The sequence below is a fragment of the Episyrphus balteatus genome, chromosome 2 (assembly GCF_945859705.1).
Source record: "Episyrphus balteatus chromosome 2, idEpiBalt1.1, whole genome shotgun sequence".
Taxonomy (NCBI): Eukaryota; Metazoa; Arthropoda; class Insecta; order Diptera; family Syrphidae; genus Episyrphus; species Episyrphus balteatus.
This window is the reverse complement of record NC_079135.1, coordinates 18,715,693-18,729,088: the sequence shown is the minus strand read 5'-3', so window position 1 is coordinate 18,729,088 and position 13,396 is coordinate 18,715,693. Positions and strand designations below refer to the sequence as shown.

The window sequence follows — 13,396 nt, the reverse complement described above, 5'->3', positions numbered from 1 at the left end:
AACTTAGGATCGACGGAAGTGGCTGCTTCTTCCGGACTAGACATACACATAAAGAAGGGTCCCACATTCTTTCTTATGAAACTTTACTACAGCAGCAGTAGCAAGCACCCTCTCCAAAAATTGTATTTTACCGAAATGTGTAGAAACACTCTCAAAAATAACGTAGTTCGTGTCATGAATCGTTTAATTTAATTTATTCAATTTACTCAATTTATTGTTGTTGTTGCATGGTTGCGGGTAAAATTGTAAATCAAAATAAGTGTTTTTGAAGTTCAAGACGTGGCAAAAGATATAGATATAACGAGTATAGGGGAAAGTAACGTAATTGATTTTTATACTTATTGGTCGGCAATGACTTAACAGACTTAAGAGTAGATTTGGAAAATTTAATTTGAATAAAAAACAAAGGTATACGTTATAGGTTTATTTTTAGTACAGTGGATCTTGCCTGGTCGTATAAAGCTGTAGAAGTTTTGAGACCACAAATAACACTAGTCTGCAATGAAAATCGACTTTGAACTGCTTTTATATAGGATTTTTGTGTTTTGATTCCGGTTCCGAAGTCTAAATTGTACATTTTTGAAATACATGCATAATTGAATATTAACAGGTCTAAAATGCAGTTTTTGGATGCTTTTGACGTTGAATATCATAACCGTTATTTTTTTTTTTTTTCAAAACTTATGCAAACTCAAAAAGCCATAGGTATTTAATCGACCAAAATAAAATTTTTGTTCAAAATAATTTTTTCTTTCAAAGATTTTGGTATCAAAACTTATGATATTTCAAAATATTAATGGTTAATATTTTATGGGTTTTTGAAAGAAATACTGAGATTTGATTTGGATCTAAAAAAAAAAGCAAAATATTTCGGAAAAATATACCTATATTGGCGTATCCAGGATTGTGTCTTTTAAAGGTTTTCAACCTTTGGTTTTTGGTAAAACTTTGAATTTAGGGTTTTGGTGGGGTAATTCTGGTTAAATTTGGAGCAAAGTATTTAATTTACTTCAAAATGAGTCCTGTTTCCATTCAATCAAGTCATGAACATCCAAATTCCATGCTAGGAAGAAATAGAATATAATTTGTATTTTTTTTTTTTGCTGCTCAGAATCATTTTATTTTTTTTTTTTTTTTAAATTTGATTTAAAGTGCTTGTTAATTAAGAATTTCAATGTGCCTAATCTTAAAGACTCTTAACAAAATTTCCCAAGACAATAGAACTTTTAGAGGTTTTATTGTGCTATCTTTGGGTTTTGTTTTAAAGCAATAATAAATTTGATAACATTTTTAATAATTTTTATAATAAGTTTCACTATTTTTACGTTACATTTGGTCCAACTAAGTTTTAGGTCGGAGGTTAAAAAAAAATTTGAAATATCATTAAATTCAAATGTTCAACATTATTGAATATTTAATTTTTCGTTTTTTGAGCCCCTTGAGTCCCAGGTTATATTTATTTCCAGAAAAGTTAGTTTTTTTTTTTTAAGGCAAAAATTGTTGAACGTCCTCATTTAATGGTTAACGTTACTTCTATAGAAACTAAAACCTTCAAAAGATAAAGGCAACATGAATTATAACCATTCTCTTCTTAAAATAAAAGTTAGCAGACATTTTTATCATTTATCAATTATTTCAAATGACAATTTTATCTTTGGTGTCAAAAGAACCCCGTGTGGCAAAAAGTATAATACTAATCAATATTAAATATATTTAATTGTTATTCCCTCAAATATTTGATCTTATTAAAATCTTTTGTTACAAAAATGTCATCCCCACACAAAGCTGTAACAAATCACTTGTTTTGTTTATATTGAATAAAGATTAAGTTCTCTTAAAGTCTGATTCCCATATGGAAAATCATTCATTAAAAAGCTATCAAGTTTCTGCGCTGGTAAAATATAAATCAGAATAACATTACTATACTATTATTTTCTCTGTGGATTTGTTCCTGACAATGATTAATTACAATTGCAAGTTTAAGAAAAAAAAACAGAATACAAAACTTCTTTTTATAAATTACTTAACCGGAAATATCCAATTAGTAAAATATGTGTATATGTATTCGCTTTCAATATTTTCATGCAAAACAATACCAAAGACAGTGGGAGATTTTGTATTATCAAAACAGGTGAAAATCTTTAAAAAATTCAAGTTCATCATCAAAAAGTATTTCATCTGAGCTGACACGTGCTATGTACTGACTTCTCTAAAGCAGATATTTTTCTCGCTATGAGTTCTGGCTATGCTCAACCTTGACCAAGAATTTGTTTTTACCAAGAATTTTGTACATTTTCAAAGATTTTCATTCAATTCAATTGAACGATTTATGCGATTCAATTGTCTTCTTCTCTAATAACATGACTTGGAATCAAAATTCATGTCTTCTACCTTGTCTTAATAATTTTATTCCAAATTGTTTCCTTATTCTTTCCCACTGTGCCACTAGTGAAGACTGAAAAGAATTCCCGAGACTGGCATAAAAGATGAACCTACTCTTTCACCCAATTGAATTGCCTAAGAACATATTAAAGGCATCAAGATAATTTCCGGTGTGTGCCCATTTGTCTTGATATACAAAAAAAAAAAATATATTCAACAAGGAAAGAATAAACTTTGTTTTTTCTTTATTTATTCGCTGCTTTCATAAAACAATATTGATCAATAAATAATTCAAAAATATTTCTGTTATAAATTTCTGCCAAAGTACGAGTAAGGTATCAAGGGAATATTGGAAAATTTAAACAGACGAGATCGATGGAATGACGAAGTAGAGTGTGCGTTAGAAATTTTCAATAATATACATATAAAAGATGAAAAATAAGAAATTCTCAATTTATTCATCAAGGCAAATGGGATGAGAAAATTGATTTAAAATTTGTTATGGATTTAAATCAATTTTAAGATAAAGAGTGATAAACATCACCAGTGAGTTATAATGTAGTTTTTGGGGTTTTTCTTTAACTTTTGGGATAATGGCGCTCAAAAGGCAATCATAATTTCGATCCATTCAGATTATCTTTTTATCGTCTTTTTTTTTTTATTATATAATGGCTTTTGTTTTAAATAAAAGTATGCAAATCAAAGATTTTTATCAAACGTTGAACGATGAAACTTATGAAAACAAATTCAAGTTTGAAATAACGTTATAGTTATGAAATTTTGAATGAACTCCTTTAATTTTTGATATTCGATACAACTTCTATTATAGTACAATAACATTTGGTTTTGAGTTTCCCACTGACTGCACTACCACAATATTTAATAAAAATTGAGGACTGGGTCACAATTTACCTGCTCTTGTAGATCAAAGTACATACGAATAGTATTATTTAGCTATTTATTTTAAATAAAAGTTCTTTATATACATAATTGTGATAGAAATATAAATACACATTATATGACCACAAATTTTAAACAAATTGTTTTGAGGCCTTATATAATAAAAAATATAAATCGCATATGCTTTAATGCATGCATTTATACATTTATGTATGTAGTTTATGCAAAAAAACAAAATCTCAATTATTTAAAATGCCATTTTTCTGATGTTTTTTAAGTAAGTTTTTTAGATAGTTAAAAAAAATGTAGTTTTATTACAGTTGCTGTGAATATTAAGTATGCCAAGTTAATCGAAATCGTGTGTGCCGTTTTCGAGATACTAGAAAAAATAAAACAAATTTCAGAATTCATTTAAATAATCTGCACCCGTTTGGCGGTGAAAATGTGTACCTACATGATAATTTTTTTTTTTTATTTTCCCATCGTCGAAATATTCGTTTTGTTTAATACCTCCAATTTGCTTATAACACTAAAGCATTTCTCTTGTCCTTGAGAGTACGTACCAAAATTAATCGATTTTGACACTATATTTGATAAAAACCATAAATGCACCGAAACTCTTTTTTTACTCCAATTTTTTTTTTTTTTAAATTAACCTTCAACAACAGGATACATCGTTTTTTTTTATCAATTCATTTATACCTAAAATCAACAAGTCTTTTTGCATGTTGCACAATTAAGCATTCGTTTTCGACATTCGTTGTCGATATTCATTGGTCCATAACCATTAGGGTGGTCCTTAGGGGGGAAAAAAAAATTGGGGAAGCCCCCTATATTGGCTCCAAATCAGGAAAAAAAATGCCCTAATTTTGTCAAATTTTTATTCCTAACCCTTCATGACCCTATATCATTAAGAAGTTTTTGTTTTTTTTTTCATTTTTTGATATTTCATCATTTGCTTTTAAAAAAAAATTACAGTTCATACCTATTATACGTATGAATGATCAAACATTCGCCATTTACCCAACAATATCGATGTAACTAACACAGTTACAGCGATGTCATCAGCGAAAATTTATAAATCCTAGATAGATTCCAAAGCTCATATGACAATTTTCAAATTTGTATTTGATTTCGTTTAGTTCAAGATTTTTTTTTTTTTAAATCATCCCCAAAATATTCATTTATGTCTCTTTCCACATCTTCATTGGACCCAAACCGCTTCCACAATTTTTTATTTTCGGAAACAGATGAAAATCTGATAAAAGACAAACAGCATATATTTTGTTTATACAGTATTTTAAAATACATACAGATTTTCAGTTATACAGTATTGCTACAATTTAGCATTTTTACAATTTTTTGACCATTCTATCTAATTATTTTGCACATTCAAAAAGTACTTTCAAAAAAAAAAAACTGCAACACGAAACCTGTTGACCGTTTGAGCTATTAATGCCAAGCTTAGATAATAATAAATTAACCCAACTGAACTAAACTCTCTCCAAAATAGTTTAATGCCACCGACAAAGAGTTTTCTTTACTATTGCAACAACTCTTACATGACTTGCTATTACATCCAACGCATAACTGCATTTATCTTGTTTTGCGATAAGAAATCAGATGTCACAGTAACCACTCCCCAAGAACAATTAAATGCTACATTGAAAAAAGAAATAAACATTTTAAACGTTTCTTGATTTATTATAAAAGATATGTTAGTGTAATTACACGCCTCAACTGCAAGTCTTAAAAAAACCCGTTTCACCTCCATGTTTCGCATTGTTACGTTACGATATAATAATTTCTCCAACGATTATAGTTTACCCACATTGTATAGAATCAAATCGACATATCGTCGGTGAAACCAGAAAAGTGTGTAACTCCAAATTTTCTGAAAATTAGGTTTGAATGCCATCTGTTAGACAAACCTAATATCTACCGTTCCTTAAACTCAGAATCCCCTTAATGTTCATAGTTTTTATTTTATTAGCAAATTAGAAAATGAAAACTCATACAAATGCTTTCAAAACGATTTTGTTTTTTTGCTCTCCTATAAAATTTGCTAAAATGGAGTTACACACTTTTCTGGTTTCACCGACGATATGAAATAATCTGCAAAAGATTCCATATACCCTCTCGACTTTGAAACTCTATTCTTTAAGATTAATTACTCTTTTTTTCCAAGATAAGCTCTTAAACGGAATGTTTTTCATTCTATTTCACAGAAGCCCTCCTGCAATCACGTCCATTGCCTCACATTCCGCCCGGATCGAGTCTATTGGAAGCTGAATTAATCGCACAGAGTCAAGATGGCTCTTTGCACAATGCACAAAGTCACAGTCAGGGACCAAGTTCAACGACATCCGGCTTTGAATCGGCTCACCGATGGACATCGAAAGAAAATCTCCTAGCGCCAGGTCCCGAAGAGGATGATCCCCAGTTATTTGTAGCACTCTATGATTTCCAAGCTGGTGGAGAGAATCAATTGAGTCTGAAGAAGGGCGAACAAGTCCGAATATTGTCATATAATAAGTCTGGAGAGTGGTGTGAAGCCCACTCCGATTCAGGCAATGTAGGCTGGGTACCATCGAATTATGTGACACCATTGAATTCGCTTGAAAAGCATTCATGGTATCATGGACCAATATCTCGAAATGCTGCTGAATATCTTCTCAGTTCAGGAATCAATGGTAGTTTCTTGGTGCGTGAGAGTGAAAGCTCACCTGGACAGCGGAGTATTAGTTTAAGATACGAAGGTCGAGTCTATCACTATCGCATTTCCGAAGACTCGGATGGCAAAGTCTATGTCACAGCTGAGGCTAAATTTAATACTTTGGCTGAATTGGTGCATCATCATAGTGTACCACATGAAGGCCATGGACTGATTACACCGTTATTGTATCCAGCACCAAAGCAAAATAAACCTACTGTATTTCCATTGAGTCCAGAGCCGGACGAATGGGAGATTTGTCGCACAGACATTGTGATGAAGCATAAATTGGGTGGTGGGCAATATGGTGAAGTGTATGAAGCCATATGGAAGCGTTATGGCAATACAGTGGCTGTTAAGACCCTCAAAGAAGATACAATGGCTTTGAAGGACTTCCTGGAAGAAGCAGCCATAATGAAGGAAATGAAACATCCAAATCTTGTACAACTCATAGGTATATTTGATTTCTTTATTCTATCTCTGAATTCCTAACTATCTCTTCTTCTTTATAGGTGTGTGTACACGAGAACCTCCATTTTATATCATCACAGAATTTATGAGCCATGGTAACTTGTTGGACTTTTTGCGTTCAGCCGGTCGAGAAACACTTGACGCTGTAGCTCTCCTTTATATGGCAACACAAATTGCCTCAGGTATGAGCTATTTAGAATCGCGCAACTACATCCATCGAGATTTAGCGGCACGTAATTGTCTGGTCGGTGATAATAAGCTCGTCAAAGTGGCCGATTTCGGTTTGGCCCGATTGATGCGCGATGACACCTATACAGCACATGCTGGTGCTAAATTTCCAATTAAATGGACAGCACCAGAAGGCTTAGCTTATAATAAATTCAGTACCAAGTCTGATGTTTGGGCATTTGGTGTGTTGTTATGGGAAATTGCCACCTATGGAATGTCTCCATATCCGGGAATCGATTTGACTGATGTATTTCATAAATTGGAAAAAGGCTATCGCATGGAACGACCACCGGGATGTCCACCAGAGGTTTATGACCTTATGAGACAGTGTTGGCAGTGGAATGCACAAGATCGACCTACATTCAAGAGTATTCATCATGCTCTGGAGCATATGTTTCAGGTGAGTGTGAAGATGTGATGGACGGACGGTTGGGTGTTTCTTTTTAATATTCTTAGGTTGTGTCTGCTTCATAGGAATCATCGATTACGGAAGCAGTTGAGAAACAATTAAATGCTTCACAAACCCTCACCCCACAAATGGGAAAAAAGCCGCAGATGGGGGGCGGTGGTGGTGGCGGAGGTAGTGGAGGTCACCATGATCAACAAGCTAGCACACCGCTATCAGGTAAGATACCTTTATGCTTGAATCATTACTCAAAGTTATTTAATGAATCTAATTTTTGTTTGTTTTAGAAACGGGCTCCACCTCCACCAAACTGAGTACATTCTCCAGCCAAGGCAAGGGAAATGTACAAATGCGACGAACCACCAATAAACAGGGAAAACAAGCTCCCGCACCACCAAAGAGAACGAGGTTTGTTCATGATCATTCAATCAACAAGTGAAGTGTTAACTTGATCTAATCTTTCTATTTTTGTTCTGTTTATTTAAGTCTTTTGTCAACTAGCCGTGATTCAACATACCGTGATGACGATGGGAAGAATTTCGTTGAAGAACTGAATACGAATGGTAGTTGTATTAAGAAATCATCTTCTTGCAGTAGTTTTATTATCGATATTCTATTCCGAGGTATTTGTCACCTGAGTAAGGGATTAAAACAACATTTCATTCACCACATTTTTATTTCATTTATTATGATAACAAAGAATGTGTGTGTATTGGTTTTGGTTTTGTATACCTGTATAACTTAAAAACATGCATCGAATGGTTATCTAGTTAGTTGATGATCAACTTTAGATAATTGAGGTATTACTAACAAAATTAAATTAACCAACATTTTAAAGCTTAGCAGTTACGAAAATTAAGGCTTATCCAAAGTATATTTGTGAAATCCTCTAATCGGCGATCGAGTGACCAAATAACTCAATTTTTAGCTGATAATGCATGCGGAAGAACCTATCAAACTCAGAAAATTAAATATCAAAACCATTTATTGAGCTCATCCACCAAATTTAATGCTCTGATTGCCAGATTGCTTGCAGTCGTAGGAACTCGTCTAAACACACAATTTTTCTTATTTTCAAATAATTGGACGATTGTGGGCAAATTGGTTATTGGATGAAGTTCTTTATAACAATATCGTCCAATTTTTAATTGACAGATAATTTTTTATCCGCTATTGAGAAAAGTTTAAAAAGTATTTTTTTTTAACAACAAGAATGAATGCATAAATAGACAAGGATAAAGGAGTTGTCTCGAAGTAGGGACGAAGAAGTAATAAAAAAAAATGTCGAAAAGTATTGGACGCATGAACAAATATTGCATTTCATTCAGGAGAATGAGGCGATGCCGTGTTGGTGGGATGCAAGCTGTGACGATTATAATCTACTTAAAGATACAGTTCAGTTAGACTTTTAAGACGCTATTGATTGGGATTTCCGTCAACGAATGCAAAGCCAAATGGTCGAACCTCCGCACAAAATTCAACTGTAACTTTAAGATGATGCAAAATATAAATCAGGCCAGGGCACGAGTGACAATAACTCGATCTCGATGTTTTATTGCACAATCTAATGATTTCACAAAAATCCCTCCTAAAAAAAATTTGTCTTTCAATGAGTTTTTTGTTTTCTTACGTCTTCCAACTGTGTAATAAGACAATTTTCAATTGGATGACAAAAAATTGTTTTCAATTGTCGGCCGATTTTCAACCAATGATTTGTCTTCTTTTTGGATAAAATCATCCAACCGTTAAACAGACAATTTTCATTTGATAGAATATTCACAATTGGCAGAGCAATGCTATTGGAAGACTTTTGATAGTTTGGCCAATATTGGCCGTGTAAAGTAAGCTTCAGGAAGGTGGCAAAGACAATATCTCAACTCAACTCAACTCTCAACTATGTATCCAAGTCCTGGTTAAGGTACTTTTAATTCTGAAAGATAGATGGCGTGGAATACGAATCCGTGAAGGATTTACAGCTCTCTGTATGCCCAACGGCTGTTAAATCTACATAAATGATTTGAGGGAAGTTATTGAGTGAGCCTATGCACTTATACTGTCCACCAATAAAGATAAATTACCTCGTTTCATCCTTCCTCAGTTTGAACGGAAAACAAAATATTATGGTGTTATTCTACATTCTTAATTAGACTCTAAAATAATAGTAGAGAAACGAGAAAGGAAGGTCTATATAGTCTTCTATACCTGCATTAAAAATTCCAGTTTACAGTGCCATATTGGTGATGATTAATGACCTGGTGAATAAACCAGGCAATGTTCAGTCCTTTATGACTTACTTAAAAATAAAGGTAATCTTCTCCTCAGAGTTATATTTTGCATCTTCTAGAAGAAGCGATCTTAGGTTGAGTTTTCTAACTTCATATCAAAAAAGTTATAGTCCACCTTCTATAAAACTCGATAAAATCAATAAAGGGTAGGTTAAGGTAGGATTATGATATCAAAACGGCCGGCGGCGGCGCTTTTGAACTCTCATTGGGTAATTGAGATATTGTGCTCATGATCCCAATTCCTTTCTAACCAAGGCAAAATGCAAAAGAGCATTAAAGATAACACAATTAATGCTGTATCCATCTATTACCAAAATATATTTAAGATTCACCATTAACTGTCTACACAAATATAACTTTATGCGCCACGAAATTCAGCCTCATACATATTTACCCTTAATCCCTTGCACGAACTTGCAAATTAATATTCATGTGTGGTGTGAGCATTAATCCATAAATATCTAACATACTTAAACTTATATATCCCCTCTAACAATCTGTGTGACAAATACTTACAGCAATGCTTCTTATTCTATATCTTAATTTCAAAAACTGTTCAAACCAATTTTAACTCTTATTTATCTTAAATCCAAATATATAGGTTTAACCCGTGACATTAACAGCTTGGCTAATCGTTGTGATTCGGAAAACGACAATCCCGACGGTGACACCGATGGCGACAGCATGGATTACAATAACAAAATTCAACATTCCCTTGGACATCACCAGAAAAGCGTTCAGCATAGTTCATTTAAACGACCCACACCAGTCATGGGCAATCGTGGTTTAGAGACACGCAATAGCAAACGATCACAACAACATCCGATTCATACCAAACACTCAATTGATCACACTCAGCTACATAGTTTGGCTGGAGTGATAACACCACCATCAAGTCATCAAATAACAGTTGGTGCTTTGGAGGTGATGAATGTTAAGCGAGTGGTAAATCGATATGGAACATTGCCCAAAGTCGCTCGTATCGGTGCTTTTCTCGATAGCTTAGAAGATTCTAGTGGTGTTGTTGTTCAGCAGTTAAATCACACCAGTGTGATTACAGATGTTCCGCCTCCACCACCACCAGCCATAGGAACTAACGGGGTAATGGCTCGAAGCAATAATCTAACTAATAGCGTTGCCACTTTCAAAGGTGGCCAACCGCAAATGATTCGCAGTAATTCTTCAAGTGGCGTCACAATGGCAAATAATGCATCAGCAAGTCTCAATAAGCTACAGCGTCATCGCACTGCAACTGATGGCTCTATGATGACATTCTCCTCATTCCGTGGCTCCAGCAATAGTCCAAAACGAGCCCAGCAATCGGGTCTAGCTAACTTAGATTTCCCGCCACCTCCGCCAATCGATCTGCCTCCACCACCTGAAGAATTCGAATCACCACCACCGCCGCCACCAATGATTCCCATTCCTCCACCAGCGCCAATCAATAACAACGACGTCTCGAATACCGCTCCCAGTGTCGAAGAAGCCAGCTCAAGATTCGGTGTTAGTCTACGTAAACGTGAACCCTCTACAGATTCATGCAGTTCCCTTGGCAGTCCCCCAGAAAATCACCACCAACAGGATAACAGCATGAAGGAAAAACTCGAAATGAAACTCATGGCCGAAATCAAAGAACGAACTAATCCGGCAAAAATGCAAAATAACCACCACCACGATGGCCGAGAAAATGGTGGCCAACAAGTTGATCCAGTGTCACAACTAGTCACTGAACTAGCTGAGAGTATGAATCTACCCAAGCTGGACAAAAAACATCCCACACCAAAGTCGGCGTCTCATTCGCCAGCGACAAATCAAACTGAGTCGTCCAACACAAACACATTCAAAGCTCAGCTTAAACGTGTTGAGCCTAAAAAACTGCAAACCCCACCACAAAATGATTCGAATACAATAATTGACTTTAAATCACGACTTCGCAAAGTCGACAACAACAATAGTAGCAGCAATGGCAACGAAGCAGCCAAAGAAAACCAACCACATCAACAGAATTCCCTAAAAGACGACAGTACTAACTCCGATGATAGTACGACCAAAAACTATAATAATTCCTTTAGAAAAGACAATTCGGATCGACATTTTTCTGACAACAATCCGAATGAGCTACATACCAAGCCAAAATCCAAATCACAGATCGAACTGAAAAAGACTGAAATTAAAATCGAAGTTTCCGTACTAAATAGTTCTGGAGACCAAGACAACAATAAAAAGGATAGCAATCACTCGTTGAAATCTTCAACTACAGCTGCCACTGATTCGGGAGATTCTTCTGAGGATGGCAAACGTCGAAGTACTGGCAGTATTAGTAGTCTGAAGAAATTATGGGAGCCTAAAGAATGCACTCCAACTGAGAATCAGACACAACTCTCACCAAAGTTGGCAATGAAGAATCATTCCAATAATGAAAACAGTGAGATTATTACAACAACTGGGACAACTCCTACCCCGCCAGACTCTGCTGCCGATCAGCATCAGTTGCTGAATAAGAGCAAGCCTGCAGTTCCATTAAAACCTACCAAACTAACAATTTATGCCACACCAATTGGCCAGAAGATCAATACCGATGGCAATACCAACTCGAATTCGACGACTCCACTAACCAACAACACATCATCATCCACACAAATCAATCGTGAAAGTATACTAGAGCTGGTAAGTCTGCTCGAGGGAAGTCTTAAACTACCAGTGAATTCGATTTCAGCTTCACAATGGCTTCAACTTAGTGATAAGCTGAATATCTTACAAAATTATTGTGTAGTGTTTGCTGACAATGAAACAATGCCACCGCATTCAAAATTTCATTTTAGAGAACTTGTGACCAGAGTTGAGGCCCAATCGAGAAGTCTTCGGTCGGCGGGTAGTAAGAATGTTCAGGATAATGAAAAATTAGTGCTGGATGTGGGACAGTCTCTTAAACAGATATCAAATGCATTGCACAGGTAAAGTGGGAATGAAAAAAAAAGAAGATAATTTTGTTTCTTGGAAAAAGAATGGATTATCTCGAAAGAAAAGTTGGGTTTCATTTTTAATGGACCTAATGAGTCTAGTCAGTAAGCGAAAAAAGCATTTGCTTGTATTTATTTTATTTGTTTTTTCCAAAATGTCCCACATTAAATATAAAAATAAATTTTGTTTTAATGTTATATTTCAAAAAAAAAAAGATTGTGGCATACGAAATTAATTAGGAAGAAACAAAAAGCAAAGAGAAATGGCAAAAAATGATTTGCCTCTTCGAAAAAAAAAAAATAAAACAAAAATACAGAAAACATTACTAATTTTGTTCCATAGTTTTGTCTGTGATATGTTGGAACAGTTTTTTTTTTATTAAATTACAAACTTTGTATGAATAAATTAATTATTATTATTTAAGTTTTATCTGCTCGTTTAGATATTATGTAGATATTGTTTTATCTAAAGATTTCAAAATGTTTTTAATAGACACTGCCATTTTTTCGAAAATGATAATTTATAATTAAATTAATGATTTTATTCCAATTAGGACTTTAGAAATTTGGAAGATCTTATTTGTTTAGTGAACTTCATTCAAACTAAAGAGTTCTTTGATTGGCTAGCTAAGTAAATACAATTTATCAAGCTTTGATTAGATATTGGAAAAATGTTTTTGGGAGGAATGGACTTTGAAACTGGCCAATTGCTATTAACACCACATGGTTTAAATGGCAGGACCCCGAAAGTTTCAAATGATTGGTTTTCATAACCTGTTACGGTTTTTATAAAATTGCATGATAAAAAGTTTAATATTTTTGTGTCTTCTGTTAAATACGCAGATGAAATTTGGTTCTGTTTTTACTGGTTATTTTGAATAATAATTTTTTGAGGTCCTGACTTAAATGGATGGTAATACAACTCACCTCAATTTCTCTTTTATGAAACTTTTATGAAAGTCAGGTGCTTGGCACTGTAGTGGTTTATGGGTCAAAGTCGCATTCAATAGGCTTTTCCTTCCAACTTGATCTCCAGCTAGTTAAACTTAGT

At 34.1% G+C, this 13,396-nt stretch overlaps 1 protein-coding gene across 3 annotated transcripts in view; it reads left to right on the top strand.

The window, feature by feature from the left end:
• The window catches only part of LOC129912549 (tyrosine-protein kinase Abl), an 86,391-nt gene extending 73,259 nt beyond the window's left edge, over positions 1-13,132 (top strand). For 2 of the 3 annotated variants that reach the window (XM_055990844.1, XM_055990843.1), the window contains 6 exons: positions 5,511-6,449; positions 6,508-7,094; positions 7,169-7,319; positions 7,388-7,508; positions 7,587-7,663; positions 9,987-13,132. In XM_055990844.1, the coding sequence (XP_055846819.1) occupies positions 5,511-6,449; positions 6,508-7,094; positions 7,169-7,319; positions 7,388-7,508; positions 7,587-7,663; positions 9,987-12,343 (4,232 nt within the window). In that variant the 3' untranslated portion in view covers positions 12,344-13,132. The remainder of the gene's footprint in view (positions 1-5,510; positions 6,450-6,507; positions 7,095-7,168; positions 7,320-7,387; positions 7,509-7,586; positions 7,664-9,986) is intronic. The other variant, XM_055990845.1, reaches the window with a different exon arrangement.
• Positions 13,133-13,396: the final 264 nt, after the last annotated feature.